We start from the raw sequence: 16826 nt of genomic DNA, 5'->3' as shown, positions 1-16826 counted from the left end.
CCGAGCTCCAAGGCAGGAGTGAAATTAGAACCCCCTTCTTGCCTCTTATCAGAGTGTGTGTGGGAAGGGGAGGGAATACAATGGTTCACCCCCACCCAGGGTCCTCCCAGTTGCTGGAAGGTCACAGTCCCATTCCGAGCCTCAAACCACAACATGTTCCTAACCAAACGTGTCTGTGTCTTGGGTCAGACCAATGTGATGAAAATTTAGCAGTGGCCAGCAGGTGCTGTTACTGTGATTGTAAAAGGAGGTACACTGCATGTACACAGAAAGGCATTGGCATCATGCACTCAGGTACAATGGAATGTGTTTGCCCTGATGCCTGAGCCTGGAGCACAGTGCATTATGGACACTGCTCTGTGAAGTCAGGTAATGGTACTCGTTTGCCTACAGAAACTTTGCAGTGTAATTAAATACACTGGTTTATGCAGCTAGTTTTTTCAGCCCTTATTGAGCTTCAAGTTTCTGTAGCAACAGTGTTACTAGTGCTTAGCTGGCTTTTGCTGAGGACTTTCATGAGTGCAGTGTACAGCTTCACTTGGGAAAAATACTGTGTGGTTTGTTGTAGTAGTTTAGAGTACACAAGCAGGGTTTCTGACATGGAGTTCTTGATTTATAACTTCCTGTTTAATCATGCCTAGAAATACTGTGGCAGAGAGGCTTAAAAGGGCGTTCAGTCCAAGTTTATTAATGATACTGAAATGTCGTCAGTCATTTAGCCTTCAGCTTAAGCATCTAAAAAGTGGGATACTATTCACCTGCTTTACAGGGAGGTATTTTGAACAGTCTTTTTAAATCCTGTATTTATGTAATTGCTTATCGGTAATACTCATACTTTAATGTTGTTCTCTTTCTTCTTCATATATTGCGTAGGTCCTAATGTAATTGAAACTTCTGTAGCAAGAACGGACTTAAATAACAGCCTAAAGGTAAGAGTTAATAAATATTGTTGGATAACACAAATGGCTTTATTTGACGTCAGTAGTGTTAGACATTCCCCTCCTTGTCCCCAGTTATTTTAAATTTTTACTGGAAAACTTGCCCACATGGTGCTTTCCAGTTTGAAGTTGAACATGCAATATTATACTACCACTCTGTTACTCCATGAGTGACTCAGCAGCAGCCTCTAGTTTCTTACTTTTATGAGCAGGTAAGGTAGAGATTTCTGTGATGTTTCTACACAGTAATTACTGATAAAATAACACTTGAGTGTTGCTAGGATTCTCTGGTGAGTTCATGCTGGAGATTCTTATAGTGAGTCCAGAAACAGAAGATAAGAACATAAATTGAAAGACAATGCTCTCAGTGGCAACTAATGATATCCCTCTTGTGATCTTCCTTTCTATCAGCTGAGAAGGAATCTTTCTTTTTCTTAATTGTTCACTATTACATGACCAAGACATAGGATCTGGCCTCCTAAACGTGAACTTTCACATTAATTTTCATGAAAGCTTTCATACTGGTTCTCAGTTCTTTCATTTTTATTTCTGTCCACCTCTTTGCTGTCAATCTAATATCTAACTTTTGTGAAGGTGCTAAAAAGTGTGTGGGGGTTTTGGTCTATTAGTCACATGTATATGTTTGGACTGGTACTGTATTATGAGTGGCTTTTTTTTTTTTAAAGCATATTTTTATATTAAATAAGTCTTTCCTGCATGTAGTTTTTTTTCTGTTAATGGTATCTTCCATGCTTTTGAAGTGAAAGCTGGATTTTTAGAAAATCTAGTGGAAAATAGTTTTCCTTTCATAATTATAGATAAACAGGTTTAAAACTGTGTAGCAGATGAGAGGTTATCCATCTGACTTTTGATGTAAAGTGCTAGAAGGTACTTATGAGTTTCAGGCTACGTCCCAGGATTTTGGTTTTCATATCTGAACTTTTTGTTTTATTGCTGCTGCTTTTATGTGCTCTAAGTAGTGGTACCTTTTGTTACTTCAGCGCTGTGCAAATACGTGTGCTGTTCAAGCTGCTTTTCTGGAATACTTACATTTGAGCTGCTTATCATGCTGACCACAGAGTAGCACATATTAAATCTATTCCCAAAAATATTCTCACAAACATAATTAACGTGCCTTTCATCATTGCAACTACAGCTCTGTCATGTAACGGAATAATGGCTGGTGCTAACCTTTTGGGATTTTTTACAGCTGAAGCCATTTAATTTAAGCTCACCACCACTGTCTACTTACAACCAGCAGCTGTGGCTGACCTGCGTCGTTGAGCTGGAGCAGCATGATGGTGAGAATCTTGCCTAATTCTCAGGGAACTGCTGTAGCAACCTGTGTATTGTGTCTTTAATTTCACCTGTCACATACATGGTCCTCTTGCTTTCTGGCTGTGGTTGGTGGTTTTTTTCCTCTATACATTTTCTCCCCATCTACCCCTTGCCCTCAGTAAAGACATGGGCAGCACTGTTCTTGAGAACTGTAAGCAACAGGTGTATGGGATAAATGGTTATTTCTGTGAAAGCATTAGTACCTAGAGAATCTGTGTCTATCTTCCTTCATTTTGGGGGGAATTAGGTGTGTGGATTATAATGATACTAATTTTTCTGTAAAATTTCCCTGTTAAGTTTTTGAGAAATATTGTATTAGTAATGGTTAACCTGTCAAGATTAAGTACAGGGTATTTGCGACTTACTGCCTAAGGATGTAAGTAAAAAGTTTTGTGGCTTTTTTGTTCATATACTAGACCACTGCTCCAGTACAGTATAACTGAACAACTTTGAGTAATCCTTGGATATCATATCTGTTTTCAAATATATTTGGAACTCTTATTTGAGATTTCATTTCTGCATGTAGCAATAGCTTAATGTTTTCTCTTTTAATTACAGTATCCTTCAAAAAGAATGTTACTATGACAGTGAGAGTACTTGGGGTGGTGAAGGATGGAAGCACGCCATATGTTAATAACCAAGTTCACAACCGGACAAGACTACTTAGTTGTGCACAAGTATGGGCTTGCTTAAACAAACCTCTGATGCACTACATTTTCTTTAAATCTGTTCATGTGATTGCTACATTGCATTGCAAATGAGAAGAATGCATCTGTTAAGCATGTCTCAGGAAATACTCTAGTTTTATGTATAATTGAAATCTAACCAGTAGTGCTGACCAAGATACCTGCCTATCCCTCATTCTTTGTTTACTTCTATGGGTTGTGTCTATTGCCCCTTAAGACACCTTTTTCTTGTCAGAGTAGCTCTCTTGTCATCAAAGCAGTGTGTCCTGCTTAGCCACCTAAACAGATTTAGCAGTACTGAAGAAAAGGATATCGTAGTAGAAGATATAGGGCTCCAGAGGAGAGAAGAATTCTCCCAACACCAGGCAGAGAGTCTGGTTGAACACACTGCCATCTGTGTTCTGAAAAATACAAATTTCTTGCCACCTGTAAAGGAATGTTTAAGGTGTTGAGTTTCTAGAATAATTTGCACTGAAATTTTTAAGCTTAGAGACATCGAAGCTAGCTTCTCCAGATGCAAGTCCCTTAGGAAGGGCATAGCTGCAGTTCTTTGTGATAAGCATATAGAGTAAATATGTTTGCTTTTGATATATACACACATGTATGAAATCTGCAAAAATTAATAAGCAGTGTTCCATTAGATTTAATTACACACAGATGAGAGCAGTATGTTTTTCTCTTTCCTCCTGTTAGCTTTCAGAAATGAGTTAGTGCAAGATAGCCCCATCTCCCAACTGATGAGCTTGACGGATTGAGTGTTTAGATCCTTCCTGGTGCTGCAAGGAGTTGCTTCCAGCAGCTTAAGTGAAAAACTAGCCTTGTTTATCTATTCTGCCTTTGATCCTGCTGACTGACTTTATCAGTGTCTTCTGCTTCATCTGATATCTTTCAAAGAAATTCTTTATCTCTGGGTCTTGCTGAGTCTTATTCTGACTGATGAAGATTTGACTTGGCTGTTCTGGGTTAATGGTTGGACTTGATGATCTTAAAGGTCTTTTCCAACCTAAATGATTCTGTGATTCTATAATAAATGTCATCAATATCTGGCCATTTAGAAAGAAACTCTCCAATGTATACTAACAATGCATATTCTAGAATAAAATTAAGACTTTTACACACTATTCCTCACTGTATGTGTTCACAGAAGTGCAGTGAAATCATTGTTGTTCACCTTGGCTACCTGAACTACACTCAGTACAACGTATTTGTTGGCTTTGAAGATCTAAAGAAGTTAAGGTACACCATCCAGAATATTACTTTCACAGTAAGTAAGAAGTTTTGTACTAGTAAAAGAAATGTCTTTTATTATTAATGCTGTAGAACTCTGCTTTAACTGTAATTAAAAAGTTAGCTCATTTTTGAAGGTAAAGATGCCTCATAATTCATTTTTCTGTCACTACTCATGCGAGAACTATTATAGCATTTGCTGTAAGTAAGGGTCTACTCTAATTATTTTAACACTCTATGGGAAGATTTTTCTTTCAGAGCTGCTAATGCTGTTTTCTGCAACAGATAAATTTAGTCTAACTCCTGAGAGTTATTTTTAACAGTAGGCAAGCTAGACTAGAATTTCCAGTTTTATGCGTTTGCTTATGGAGATGTTGCCTCTCTAAAGCATAGCATCTTTTTTAGCCTTTCCAGGAAGTATATCTGAATTAGCAATATTTTTCCAGACTTTACAAAAGCGTGGGCTAGAAAGTTGTAAGAAACTCAAAGAAAAATTTTTATTTTTTTTTTTTTACTGTGCTTATGAAGAAGAGAAAAATGTTTATTCAGCTAAAATAAGCAGGCTGATAAAATAATTCACTAAAATAATCCCTAGTGAAATAACTGGCCTAGTTCATGGTGCTAAAGATCACTTATAGAACACATGCATCATTAGTGTGTGCTGACTGGCTCCAGAAAGATATTTAGAAACATTTGCATTGGGAGAAAATGGAACTAAACCAAATTTATAATACAGGATACTATGATATATTCTACCTCTATGCAGCATTTGGTATGTTGGAGCAAGTAGCAAACAAAAATCTTACGGTAAAGCAGAAATTATTTTTATATACTAAATGCGCTTCTTGAATGTTAGTATTTGTAATATTCCAGTGCATAAAGCACATCCTTAAAAATAAGCTCTAACGGGGGAAAAAAAAAAACCAAACCACAAACAAACTCCGAAACCCTTTGCTTAGTTCCAGACTTCAAACAGGACAAAGCGTTGGAGCATTTCTAGTTGCACAGTTTATTATCTCACTTTGCAGGCTTTAAGGCAGACTTGTGCACAAAACCAAAAATCCCAAACCCAAAGTCCTGCTTTCCCACAGGAACTAAGTGATGATCTCAATTGAATCACAGATGGCCTTTTGTACGATGGGATTCTCTACATACAATTTTCATTCTTATGATTTAAAAAGACAAGATACGGGTTGGCAGATTTCACACATTGAAAGGTGAAGCTTCTTGTTCAGTTGGGCAGAGCATATGTTGTACCCGGGAGTTTACATTTCAAAAATGGCTTCAAAAAGAGTAGAATGCCAGGTGTGAGATAAATTGTCAACTGAGCAGAGTTTATTCAAATTGACATATTATGTTTAAAACTTGTACCCTTTTAATAAATAGATTAAAAGAAGAAGCTTTTCTTCCTTAACCTATTAAAAAAGTTCTTTATTTCTGGTTAGCATATTTATTCTTCCCCTACCTCATTTTCTTTTTTCCACTTCTGAAAAAAGAGACTAAGTTTTATGAAAACAAACCTATTACAGGAAGGATGCCTGTACCTTACCAACCTCTTCATAATCAATTTATGCATCTGACCTTGGTAATAAAGAAGAACATACTGGATTTACTCAATTATTTGCATTCAAACTTGGAATGAAGTGGTAATTGAAATCAATGAAGGGTACCCTTTTCATCCTCAGAAGTGCTTATGTGACCGCACACTGAGTACATTACAAAGTGGTAGGGTAGAAGAGAAGCAAGGATATTAGGCTGCTTTGGTTACCATTTCATTAGCTAGTACTGTGGGCATGAATTTGTCTTTGTCGTGACATGGTGGGATTCAGATATACCTTTACATTTTGGAAAGCCAGAGAACTTTTCAGTATCTGCAGAAAGCGCTAGTTATTGATGTCGTGCGTACCTAGTCAAAACATTGTTCATTGGGCTATTTTTCCTCTGTTTTCTTGTAGTGGAAGACCTACAATCCAACTTTTTCACAAGTGGAAATATGGTTCCGATTTGTCTTTGTAGTTCTTACTTTTATGGTCACGGTAAGATTTCGTTTCAGTTTTTCCGGAGTACTTTATGTAGGCAGCTGGTAACGCTGTTCTGCAATGCTGTGTGTAGTAACTGAACCCTGGGCAGCAGAGTTGAGGTATCACTGAACTGGTGTAAAAAATGTTGTGAAAATACTTACGTAGTTGCTGCTTTATGTTTTTACAAGTGGTACTGAAGGGACATTAAGAAAATAGGATAAATGGAAAAAACTGTTTCTAAACTTTGTTTTCTAATTTGAAACTGGAAGAATTGTGCTTAAACTAAGGAAATTATTGTTAGAGGCTAGAAAATTTTTGTGTGTGTGGTGCAGGTATGCTCAGACATTGGAATAGGATGTGCAGAGTGTGATCTCTCCATCTCTGAGAATGAGCAGAACTCAATTGTATATGACCTTGATCTAACTTGAAAGTCACCACTGCCATGAGTGTGAGGATGGGCCAGATGACCTCCAGAGGTCACTTACAACCTAGATTCTGTTACAATTTAGATTATCTCTCTCCTCCAACCTGGTTTGGCCTCTAGAAAACAAGTGTTGGGGGGGAGGGGTGGGACCACATACAATCTAAAATGCAGAATTTTCAGGGTAAGGGTACTAAAGGGCTGAACACTTGCATACAGTTTTCTCACACAGATGATGTCAGTTAGCGGGTAACAGTGAATGTGGTATGGAATCGGTTTTTTTAAAAAGTGAGTTTAAGTGGAAGTTGTTGCTAGTGTATGACCGGTAATTAGGCAACATTTTATCACACGTTGTTGATTTGTGCAGGACTAGCTGGTTTCCTTCTTAGTTTGCCTGACAGATTAAGTAATTTGCATTTGAGTAAACCAGCAAACTTGAAACAGAAGTAGAAGCTAGGAGATGCAGCTCCTGTTGTATAATGTTCTCAGTGGCAAAGAGCTTGTGAAGTAGGTTTTGCAATGCACTGTGTTATCTCTTTACTCTGGTAAAACAATTAAGGCTGTATTCCTTTCTTACAAATATTTGTGGCTGTTGTTTTATAGTGTCTGTTTGCACATTCCCTGCGGAAATTCTCCATGAGAGACTGGGGTATTGAACAGAAATGGATGTCCATCCTCCTTCCCCTCCTGCTACTTTACAATGGTACTTGTATCTCGCAATTTTTAGAAAATCTCCTTTATTAAAAGAAAAAAGAGCACGTGCAAGAGAGAGAAGGCAAAATGGAATTTGGTCTTGAACTTAGAAGCAGCTGTTTATAATGCTTCAGAAAACCTATTAAAAAAACCCAACCCTTTTAAAGTGTATCAAATTCAAGGGACTTATGGTCAGGTGGATTTAATTCTTTTCAGTCACACAAATGTCAGCTGTGTTTGTTTAAATCTCTGATAGGACTAGGTGGCTGCAAGCATGCTGAATCTTTCACAGAGCAACATGTAAATACAATTTGTGTGTTTGTGGAGTCGTCTTCATTTTTCAGGTACTCACGCTTCAGTTAAAAATGGAGGCTACTTTTAGTCCAATAAACAACATCAAATTCTAGCACTCTTTAGCAGTACCAAAAGAATATTTGCATTTCAGTCATTCTACGATGATTTTTTAGGTCATCACCAAGAACAGTGGGTTGGTAGGAAGTCTACTAAAACCTGAAATCATCTAGCAGTGTTGGGAACCATTTCAGATTATTTCTACAGCACAGAGGATTGCTGCTGGAGGCACCATTTTCTTTGTAAATTAAGATAGAGCAAATGAGAATTTCATTTACTGTTGTAATTAAAAAAAATCAAGGGGTTATTGTTCCTCTGCAGATACATACTGCTTTACTTTGCATAATGGAAAAGACTGTGCTTTCCCCCCCCATTTAGCTTTTTATTTTTATTTTTTTTCTTATTTTGTTACAGATCCATTTTTCCCCCTTTCTTTTCTGGTGAACAGCTGGTTTCCTGGAATGCTGGATGATCTGTTCCAGTCACTCTTCCTGTGTGCATTGTTGTTGTTCTGGCTTTGCGTCTACCACGGTATAAGAGTGCAGGTAAGGGTGCAACGTTATCTTCTACTGAGAAGACTTGCTTGTTTTTTCAGTTCTCTCAAAAGCTGACAAAAATGAAACCAATTTTTTTTAAACAGAGACACGTATTTTATTCTTAAAGTACCATGTGACACATGGAGCTTAGAGGTTAAAATGATTTCTGGTGAAGCAGATTGTCTTGAGGTTACTATGTCTAAATGAGAGAGTTGGGACAGTCCACTCTATTTGCAAGAAACTCTTCAGATTATGGTGCCATTAGGCTTTGTTCTTGCTTGGAAGGGTTTTGTTGTTGTATACGGTGGCAGACTTTTTTAAACAACTTTAAAACACTGTCTAAGATAAATATGAATTTTATATATACATATTCCTATATGTATCAGCGAAATATGTAGGACCTTATAAATAGGATGCTCCAAATCTACTGTATATTATTAACACAAATGATGATACAATTTTAGGTCTTCTGTAAACACGCGTGCAGGTTAAAAATACTGAAGGTGAGTCTTTTAATCTAGCTCATGTTGAATGAAACAAAAATGATAGTGAATTTATTCTGTCAAGAATGAATAAAATTTTATATGTGGGTTCACTCCTTCACCACAATTGTTTTCTCAACAGGGGGAGAGGAAGTGCTTAACTTTCTATCTGCCCAAATTCTTTATTGTTGGATTGTTGTGGCTGGCCTCTGTTACACTGGGAATATGGCAAACGTAAGTGATTTAAAATTTAGTGCAGAAGTAACAAGCTGAGAGTATTCAAGAGTGAGAATTTTAATTTTTTTTTAAACAAAATTACTGATATCTGCTTCTTAGTGCTCTGATTGTGATATAGGAATAAAGTTCAAATTCTTACATCTTTCTGTTTTGCAAATTGTGACTGATACAAAGATGGAATTCCACATGGACAATTTAGTAGTGTGTAATTTCATCAATCAGAGTGAGATCTAGAAATCCGTGCTTTGTCAATGCGTTATGGCTCCCTGCAGTACTCCCTCTAGAGCTATGTCCCAAGTAACTTTTAGTATTCAAAGCACAGTTTCTGTCTAGCTAATTATTACACAATTTGACCAAACCTTCTTAACTGTTAAACCTGCACAGTTGGTATTGACACTGCTTAGTTAAGCTATGCTATCTCTCCTCAAAACACAGTTCTCAGTGCTTGGTCTGGTGTTTCTATCTTTTCATATTTGTTGTGTTAACGTAAAGGTGTCTCTACTCCCTGCCTAGAAAACTTCCTCAGTTTGGGTACATTTGTAGTTTCTAAACCATTTTAGTCTCAAGTATTTGCTTCTTATTTTGTTTCTCAGAAAGAAGATACCTCCTAAGCTTCTCCCTGCCTTTGTACATTGTGAAAGCAGTGCTGTTCCCTTATTAGCAGAATAGCTATGAATCAAGGGCTTACACACAGTAACTTCTTAGGTATAATTCTTATCGCCAAGGATAAAATTTAACCACTAAATCCTGAAGGCCTGTATGAATTTACAAGATTATACATATTCTAAAAATATAAGAGGGGAGATTAGATGTGCTTGCAACTGAAATTCTCCATATTTCTACAAAATTGGGTTTGGGAAGAAAGAGAATATTATATACTGTAAAGTGTCATGACTCCATTGGAATCAGTGGCATTGCACCAATTCATGCAGCCAAAACCTTTAGTTCTAAACTCTGTATAATAACTTTAAGCCTTTTCTTTGTTAGTGGGTTTCTTGGTCAGTACAGCTTTTTGACATTGTCTTCTGTAATGGTGTAAGCACCGCTTTTTTGGTTTGAATTTTTTCTAGAGTTAATGAAGTACATGATCCTACATATCAATACAGGGTTGACACAGGTAATTTCCAGGTAAGTCAGAAATTGTTTTCTTGCTATTGGATTATCAGGTGGAGTTAGGCAACACAAGGAGATGGGGTTTGTTCTTCTATTGAAATCTATGACACCATTTATAAAACAGCAAATGCTGGTCAGGTGGTCTTACTCTGACTAGGGCATGTTTAATTTTGCTTTAGATCATGCATAGGCCATATTGTGCTCCATCCCAGTGAGAAGAGTAAATTGATCTTGCAAATCTGGAGACTCAACACCACAAGTTTAGTCATGGACTCATGACTGTTAGGATTGAAAGAAAATTTTTAAAGCCTCTTGTTAAGTCAGTTTTGTATATCTTTACTTCTGCCAAGATACTCTGTCCTAGTAAAGTTCAGATTTTCTTGCTATAGAGATGCTCTGATTTATATGGGTGCTTGTATTGTTCTTAGAAGCTCTGTTTTTAGAAAATCATTGAGATTCAGCTCACTGAACACAGTGAACAAAATAGTTCACAAAATAGTGACTTTTATTAAACATCCTTTCTTTACATTCCCAAAAGCCTACCCTGATGTATAACCATCCTTGTTTTGTACTTCCTTTCCTGAGCCTGCTTTCCCTGAATAAATGGACCGTTCTACGTTGTGCTTTGGGAAATAATGATTCCTACTGAGGGAAGAAGGAACAGACTTTTAAATAATAAAAACCAACACTCTTCCTACAGGGTATGAAAATCTTCTTCCTTGTGGTGGCAGCCACATATATTCTCTACCTTTTGTTCCTGATAGTGAGGGCTTGCTCGGAACTTCGTAACATGCCTTATGTTGGTAAGGAACATTTCTTTTGATTCTTCCCCAGACAGACCCCATCTCAGACTTCTCATAGATGTAGGTGTAAATTCACTAATAACTTTTCTCAATCTTTTTCAGATCTCAGGTTAAAATTCTTGACTGCATTAACCTTTGTAGTGCTTGTCATTAGGTAAGGCTTTTCAAAGTACATTTAGTACTGTAACTTTTATAACCTTTTTTTCAGGGCTTTGAATACATGCTGTTGATAATAAAATTGTCAGTGAAACTCAGGAATGTCTTTACATACGATTGTTATGGCAAGCATTTGTTTCTTTTATTTTTTTCCCTTCTTGAGGCTTTTAGAGCTAACTTTGTATTGCCATTGTAGCAATGCACTGCAGGATCTGGAAGTTCACTAAGCAGAGATGTTTTCTGTACTGCTGAGTGGTCTGCAGCGCACTGTTTACTTCTTTTGGAGCGTTGTAAGCTTCACTTAGAGCAGAAGATTATTGTTAATATCTGTCTCCTCCACTCCAAAGTGTCATTTCAAAGTACTGTTGACTCTTGGATTGTCTGTAGTGGATGAAATCTGAGGGAAACCGACATTGGCGGTGGGGGGAATTCTGCTTTACTCAGTTGACTGCTTTTAATCACAAAAGAATAATCCTTGATTTAGAACTATGAAAGTAAATGTGTCTTAAAATAAAAGGCCAGCATGTTATCATAATTATTTTCTCATATATTCTTCTACTAAGCTACTATTTAAATTTGGCATTTCAAAGGCACAGCACACCTATATGCTTTTACTTTTTTCCACAGCATTGTTATACTGTACCTACGCTTTGGAGCACAAGTTCTACAGGACAACTTTGTTGCTGAGCTGTCAACTCATTACCAGAATTATATCCTTGTGCTGTGATACTGCTCAAGTAGGAATGTTGATCAGTTTTCATGCAGAAGATAGCTAAAAATTATATACTTAAGGGCTGAGACTTTTGACTTCTAGGTGGGCTTTTGAAGTTCAGTCCATTTCCATTGAGGTTTCATGTCTGCATTTTGTAATGGCTATTTTGTAAAGAGTATGAGCTGAGTCCACTTCAGTCTCATTTGTTTACATCACACAACTTATAGCTGCATTTGATACTCTCCAAAAGCAATGAAGGCCTAGATATGCGTGTACTCCTGTAAGCTTAACAAGTTATTGTTATCATCTGGTTGTATTTGCTGCATGAATTCAGTTTGCAGCCACCTACCTCTCAGTTGGCATGGAGTGTACCAAATTCTTTGAGAAGTTAATAGTTCAGAAGTCACCAAAAATGTGTTTGTATATTGGTCCAAGTCTACATGTGGAAGAGGTCACAGCAGTGACTTGAGAGACTATTTCTGATGTCTGTTGGCAACAGGATTAGAAACCGTATAACTGGACCTGAACCATGAGATCCTGGTTGATTCTACTTTCTGAAAGTGCCTGTGTGATTGCAACTGCTCCAGTTACTGATAAGCTTAGATACGTGGTGAGAGCTAGTAGGAAACAACATGTAAAGCCTTTAGTATTTTCCCAAAGCAATGGCAGGAAGCCATCTTCAGAGTTCTGTCTGCAGATAGTCTTTTCTCCTTGCTTGTCAATTGCTGTGCCAAGGAAGAACTTACTGAAAAATAAAAATATATTAAAAACCAAACAAAAAAAATCCCCACCTGAGTGCTCCCCTTACTCAGCTTTCTTTTAGCATTGAAGGCAGAACTATTCAATTTACCATGCACTCCACCACTCCAGAGTAGATCTTATCTCAGCAAATGTTATTTGGGTTAAAGTTTAAGCTTTGTCTTTGCCTTGAAATAGCTCGAGTACATTAGTTGTCATTAAATTTAAAATGTGCAGTTTTGTCTAGCCATTCATGCTCTCGAACTTCAGTAAGGTAAACATTCTTTCCATTGAAACAGCTCATGTATGATTTGGGTCTTGTTTCCAAAGCTAATATGTATGGAGCTATATTGAGCAATATCCTTGACACTTATTACCAGCAGAATTCTTATCATTTTATGGTTTACTGAACTTTTACCTCTACACATTAGCCTTCGTGTATTCCCCCTCAAAGAACGCACTATATGGTAAGTGTAAGCAACTGCCTGCTAACCTGGATGACAAGAGCTGGCACAATATCTGTTCGCAGATATTGAGTAACGTCTTGGTATTTTGGTTGTCTTGATATTGTTTCAGTTTGTTTTGAGTTAACATGAGCAGAAGCTGCACTGCTCCTGAGCAGATAAATTCGTACTGGAAATATGAATGAACACATAAGGTGTATGCAACTGATGAGCTAGGCTTGGACTCTTATGCAGCTGGATCAGGCTTACAGTCAATATGAAGTTTGCATACAATGCACTAACTTTTGCACTGACTCACAGTCCTTAAGAAGCAACAATGTTTGTACTTTGTTCTCATGACGGTTGATGTATTGGCATGGTGGCACACGGGACTCTGAAATAGGTAACAAGCTGTTAGAAAAGTAGGAGTGAAGCTGATCTCTAACATGGGAGGAATTTTGGGGAACTGCACAGGGCCCGTGTAAATGCAGAGGACTGAATCAGTGGCACTTCTGCATTTGCATCCCTGCATAGAGAGTGTAATCTGACTCACATGATTATAAAGCATTATCCCTCATTAACAGATAAAGATTTGTAAGATAAAGATTTGTACCAAGTGCATTCTTTACTTTAAGCATTGAGTTTAAAATACAGAACCACAGAACAGCCCAGGTTGGAAGGTAGCTAGAAACATCATCTGGTCCAGCCTTTCATGGGAAAGGGAGCCCAGATGAGATAATCCAGCACTCTCTCCAGTCACATCTCACATGCTGGGAGGGATGTAGGCAGAAGGCACTAAATAGTGGAGCTGGTCCTTTCTTTAAAATTTTTAGAGTTGAGATGAATGGAACTGCTAGAGAAAAATGCTGTATTTCCATCAAGAAAAACAAGGGACACGGCTGGGTGAGGATAAAGTTAAAAACTTGCTACTGGATTGCAAGAAGCATTTGTTTATAGAATGCAGAAAGTAAAAAGCTGCCAGGAAAAACATGTTTTTGGAAAAACAATAGATTGAATTTTACTTGTGTATAATTATGAATTGCAACTAAGCAGCACAGATAATGCAAGCATGAAGTCCTTAAACCAATGGAAAGTATGGTTCCTTTCACTTCACCATGAAGGTACTAAGTCCTTTGTTCATCTATTAGAAAGATGAAAAATAACTGGATAATCACTGAGTTCTGTGCAAGAGATAACAGCTTGGGTCTACTACTTGTAGCTTTAGAAATAACCACGAAGTTAAAGCAGCTGTGCTTTTCAAATACAGATGAACTCTTGAATAAGGATTACTAATAATGAGCTTTGACTTAATTACTCTTATATGCAGGTTGAAATAATATGACATAGGAAACTGCACAAGGAAGGAAATCCACTTACACAACATGGAGAGTATCTAAAAATAAGATGAGATAGTTACGCTGTCTCCTTAACTCTTAAGAATACCATGACGTTGTGGCTGAAGGGTGAAGAGTTTAAAGGAGAGAATTCCTGTTTGGATATAGTTTTGTTGAATTGCAGTTGTGACTGCCTTGGAAGTTGTTGAGTCTGTTGCTGCAGTGTTGAGTTAGAAGTACAACCACATTTCTATAGTTAATGTGCAAAATTAACCCTTACCTTACTTGTATTTTCCAGAATCACAGTTGAAAGACAATCCTGCTTTTTCTATGCTGAATGATTCAGATGATGATGTGATTTATGGGTAAGAGATAAAATACCTATGGATTGTTACTTTTGGTGTTGCTTTTGTAACATTCTTTTCCATGTTAACTAAATAAGTGAAGGATTAGTAAGTTGTTAATGAAAGTATTCTGCCTGAGGAATAGAAACATAGCCTTATTCTGAAACAGAAATGCTATGAGAATGCATGTTACTTTTTTTTATTCTTTTTTTGGTTTCTAAAAGGGATTGCCATGACACTGAAACAAACAGGTAAGAAAGTATTATGATGCTGGTAGGTCATGGAGTGAAGGCAGCAAGAGCAGTGAAAGGCAAGGACTTCCTTTTAAACTGGGAAGGACTGCAGGAGCAGGTGGAGTTAGCAAAGAGACAGCTCATATGTAAATGCCTCAGGGAAGGGGAGTGGCTTTTCTAAAGTGTCCATCACTTACTGAAGTAAGAATAATCAAGTCTAGCAAAACTTCCTGCACTTGTGTGAGTTTATGTAATATAAGAATGACAGTAGCACTTGAACCCCATCCCCATCAGCTGTCTTCTGTGGTAGACACTAAAGAAACTCATTATCTGCTCTTGATGTTTTCATCTCTTACCAAAGGCACTGAAGTTGCTGGAACAGTGAGGACAGGGTTAATTCTGTGGTAACCTGAACAAGTTTGTGCTAAGCTGGGCTAGCTTGCCTTTGGCTAGTTAGACAAGTACTAGCTTGCTCCTATACAAATCCTTGTGAAAAGTGACTTGTAGTTACTGAAATAACTGTTATTATGCATGATCCTCTGGACAGAAGTTACATCTGTTTTTCATATCTCCAAAAAGGAAGGAAAACAGATACCAACTTCTTACCTAAAGAACAATTTGATGTTCCTTAATGTAGTTTAGAGCTTTCCTGTTTATTTTGCACTTCCTACATGAACACCATGTTCAGAAGTTTTAACAAGCATCTGTTTCACAGGAGTGACTATGAAGAAATGCCACTTCAGAATGGCCAAGCTATTAGAGCCAAGTATAAAGAGGAGTCGGACAGTGATTGATTGATTTTGATGTAGACAGACTTGTTCAACTGGAATGAAACCAACTTTGAAGTGTTCCTAGATGGACAACTTCCTTGGCTTCCTTACAGTCTGCTGTCATCTGAACACCGACTCCCAGGAAGGACATCCTGCTTCTGTTCCTGTTTACAAAGTTAAAACTGAAAAAAAAAAAAAAAAGAGAATGCTTGAAGAAGTCACGGTGAAAACTTAAGAAACCAAAATTTTTATACGTGCTATAAAATGCCTGATAGAAGGATGCCCATGAACTAAAGTCATTAAGTCTGTTTCCAGATAGAAGCATCACTGATTATATGCTGATTTTAAAATTGCTTCCTTGCTGCTTGGGGTTTTTTTGGGTTGATTATTTTTGAGGATGATGTATAGCATACTGTCATTCATCTGCTGCATTTGTGTTAACTCCTTTGCATATGGTCCACTGCTGTACGAAGTGCCTCGTTTGCCTTTCAGTTTCCTACCTAGCTCTTATGAGCTGAAGGCAGGGAATGAAGAGTTTTAGTGTTTTCTCCCTCTTTTTTTTTTTTTTTTTAATGCTATGCAAGAAAACATAAGCTTTCCATTCGTCCTTCAAAGAAGTGATATAGACTTAAGACCATTTTAAGAATTCATTTCAGTGAGTTTTCCAGATTTCTAAGTGCAAGATGTGTGCAAATAATCAAGTTCTAGTGAGACAAAATAGCCTCAGTGGTACAAAATTATTTGTGTAATATATGCTTCATCACATGCTTTACTGCCACACCACAACTGTTTGTCTTGGGTTTTGGTTTATTTATTTAAGCAGCACTTTCAAATTGAAATACTTGGGCAGCAGCAACAAATCTCAGAAGGAAGCCAGTACTCTTCTCTTTTTTTTTTTTTTTTTTTTTTTTTTTTGGTATGCTGCAGGAGATTGTTACAGAGAATGGAGTATTAGTGTTTCGTAGAAAATTACGATTTCAAGTTTCCAAACATTTCAATTTTAGAGGCTTTTTCTACATCAGAATTTTTCGTGAAGTTCTATTAATAATTAACATCCTAGGAACAATTGTGGTTGCTCACGTATTGAACACGCATGAGAGTTAGCTTTTGAGCACATTCTATCCGTAGTTCAACTTCTTTTTCCTAGAGTCACCACCTGTACTGACTGGAGCTTTTACTGGCGTGTGTTGTGAGTATCTGTATTCCAGTCTGTGCTGGAGCGGGGTTACATGGGAACTAAGTATTCCTAA

The 16826-nt window shown here is 37.3% G+C and overlaps 1 protein-coding gene across 1 annotated transcript; it reads left to right on the top strand.

Moving 5' to 3' along the window:
* Positions 1-873: 873 nt before the first annotated feature.
* TMEM181 (transmembrane protein 181) lies at positions 874-15600 on the top strand (the record flags this gene model as incomplete). The annotated part of the gene is made up of 15 exons (XM_008943499.1): positions 874-929; positions 2149-2239; positions 2835-2953; positions 4107-4226; positions 6145-6225; positions 7235-7334; positions 8090-8220; positions 8836-8927; positions 10001-10058; positions 10744-10846; positions 10949-11000; positions 11630-11712; positions 12830-12919; positions 14528-14594; positions 15522-15600. Coding segments are annotated over 15 exons (1322 nt in total), but the record flags the coding sequence as incomplete, so codon positions are not given.
* Between the last annotated feature and the right edge of the window lie 1226 nt (positions 15601-16826).

Source organism: Merops nubicus, unplaced genomic scaffold (genome assembly GCF_000691845.1).
Source record: "Merops nubicus isolate BGI_N331 unplaced genomic scaffold, ASM69184v1 scaffold19927, whole genome shotgun sequence".
NCBI classification, from domain to species: Eukaryota; Metazoa; Chordata; class Aves; order Coraciiformes; family Meropidae; genus Merops; species Merops nubicus.
Note: the sequence above shows the minus strand (reverse complement) of the source record. Positions and strands in the feature narration are given on the sequence as shown.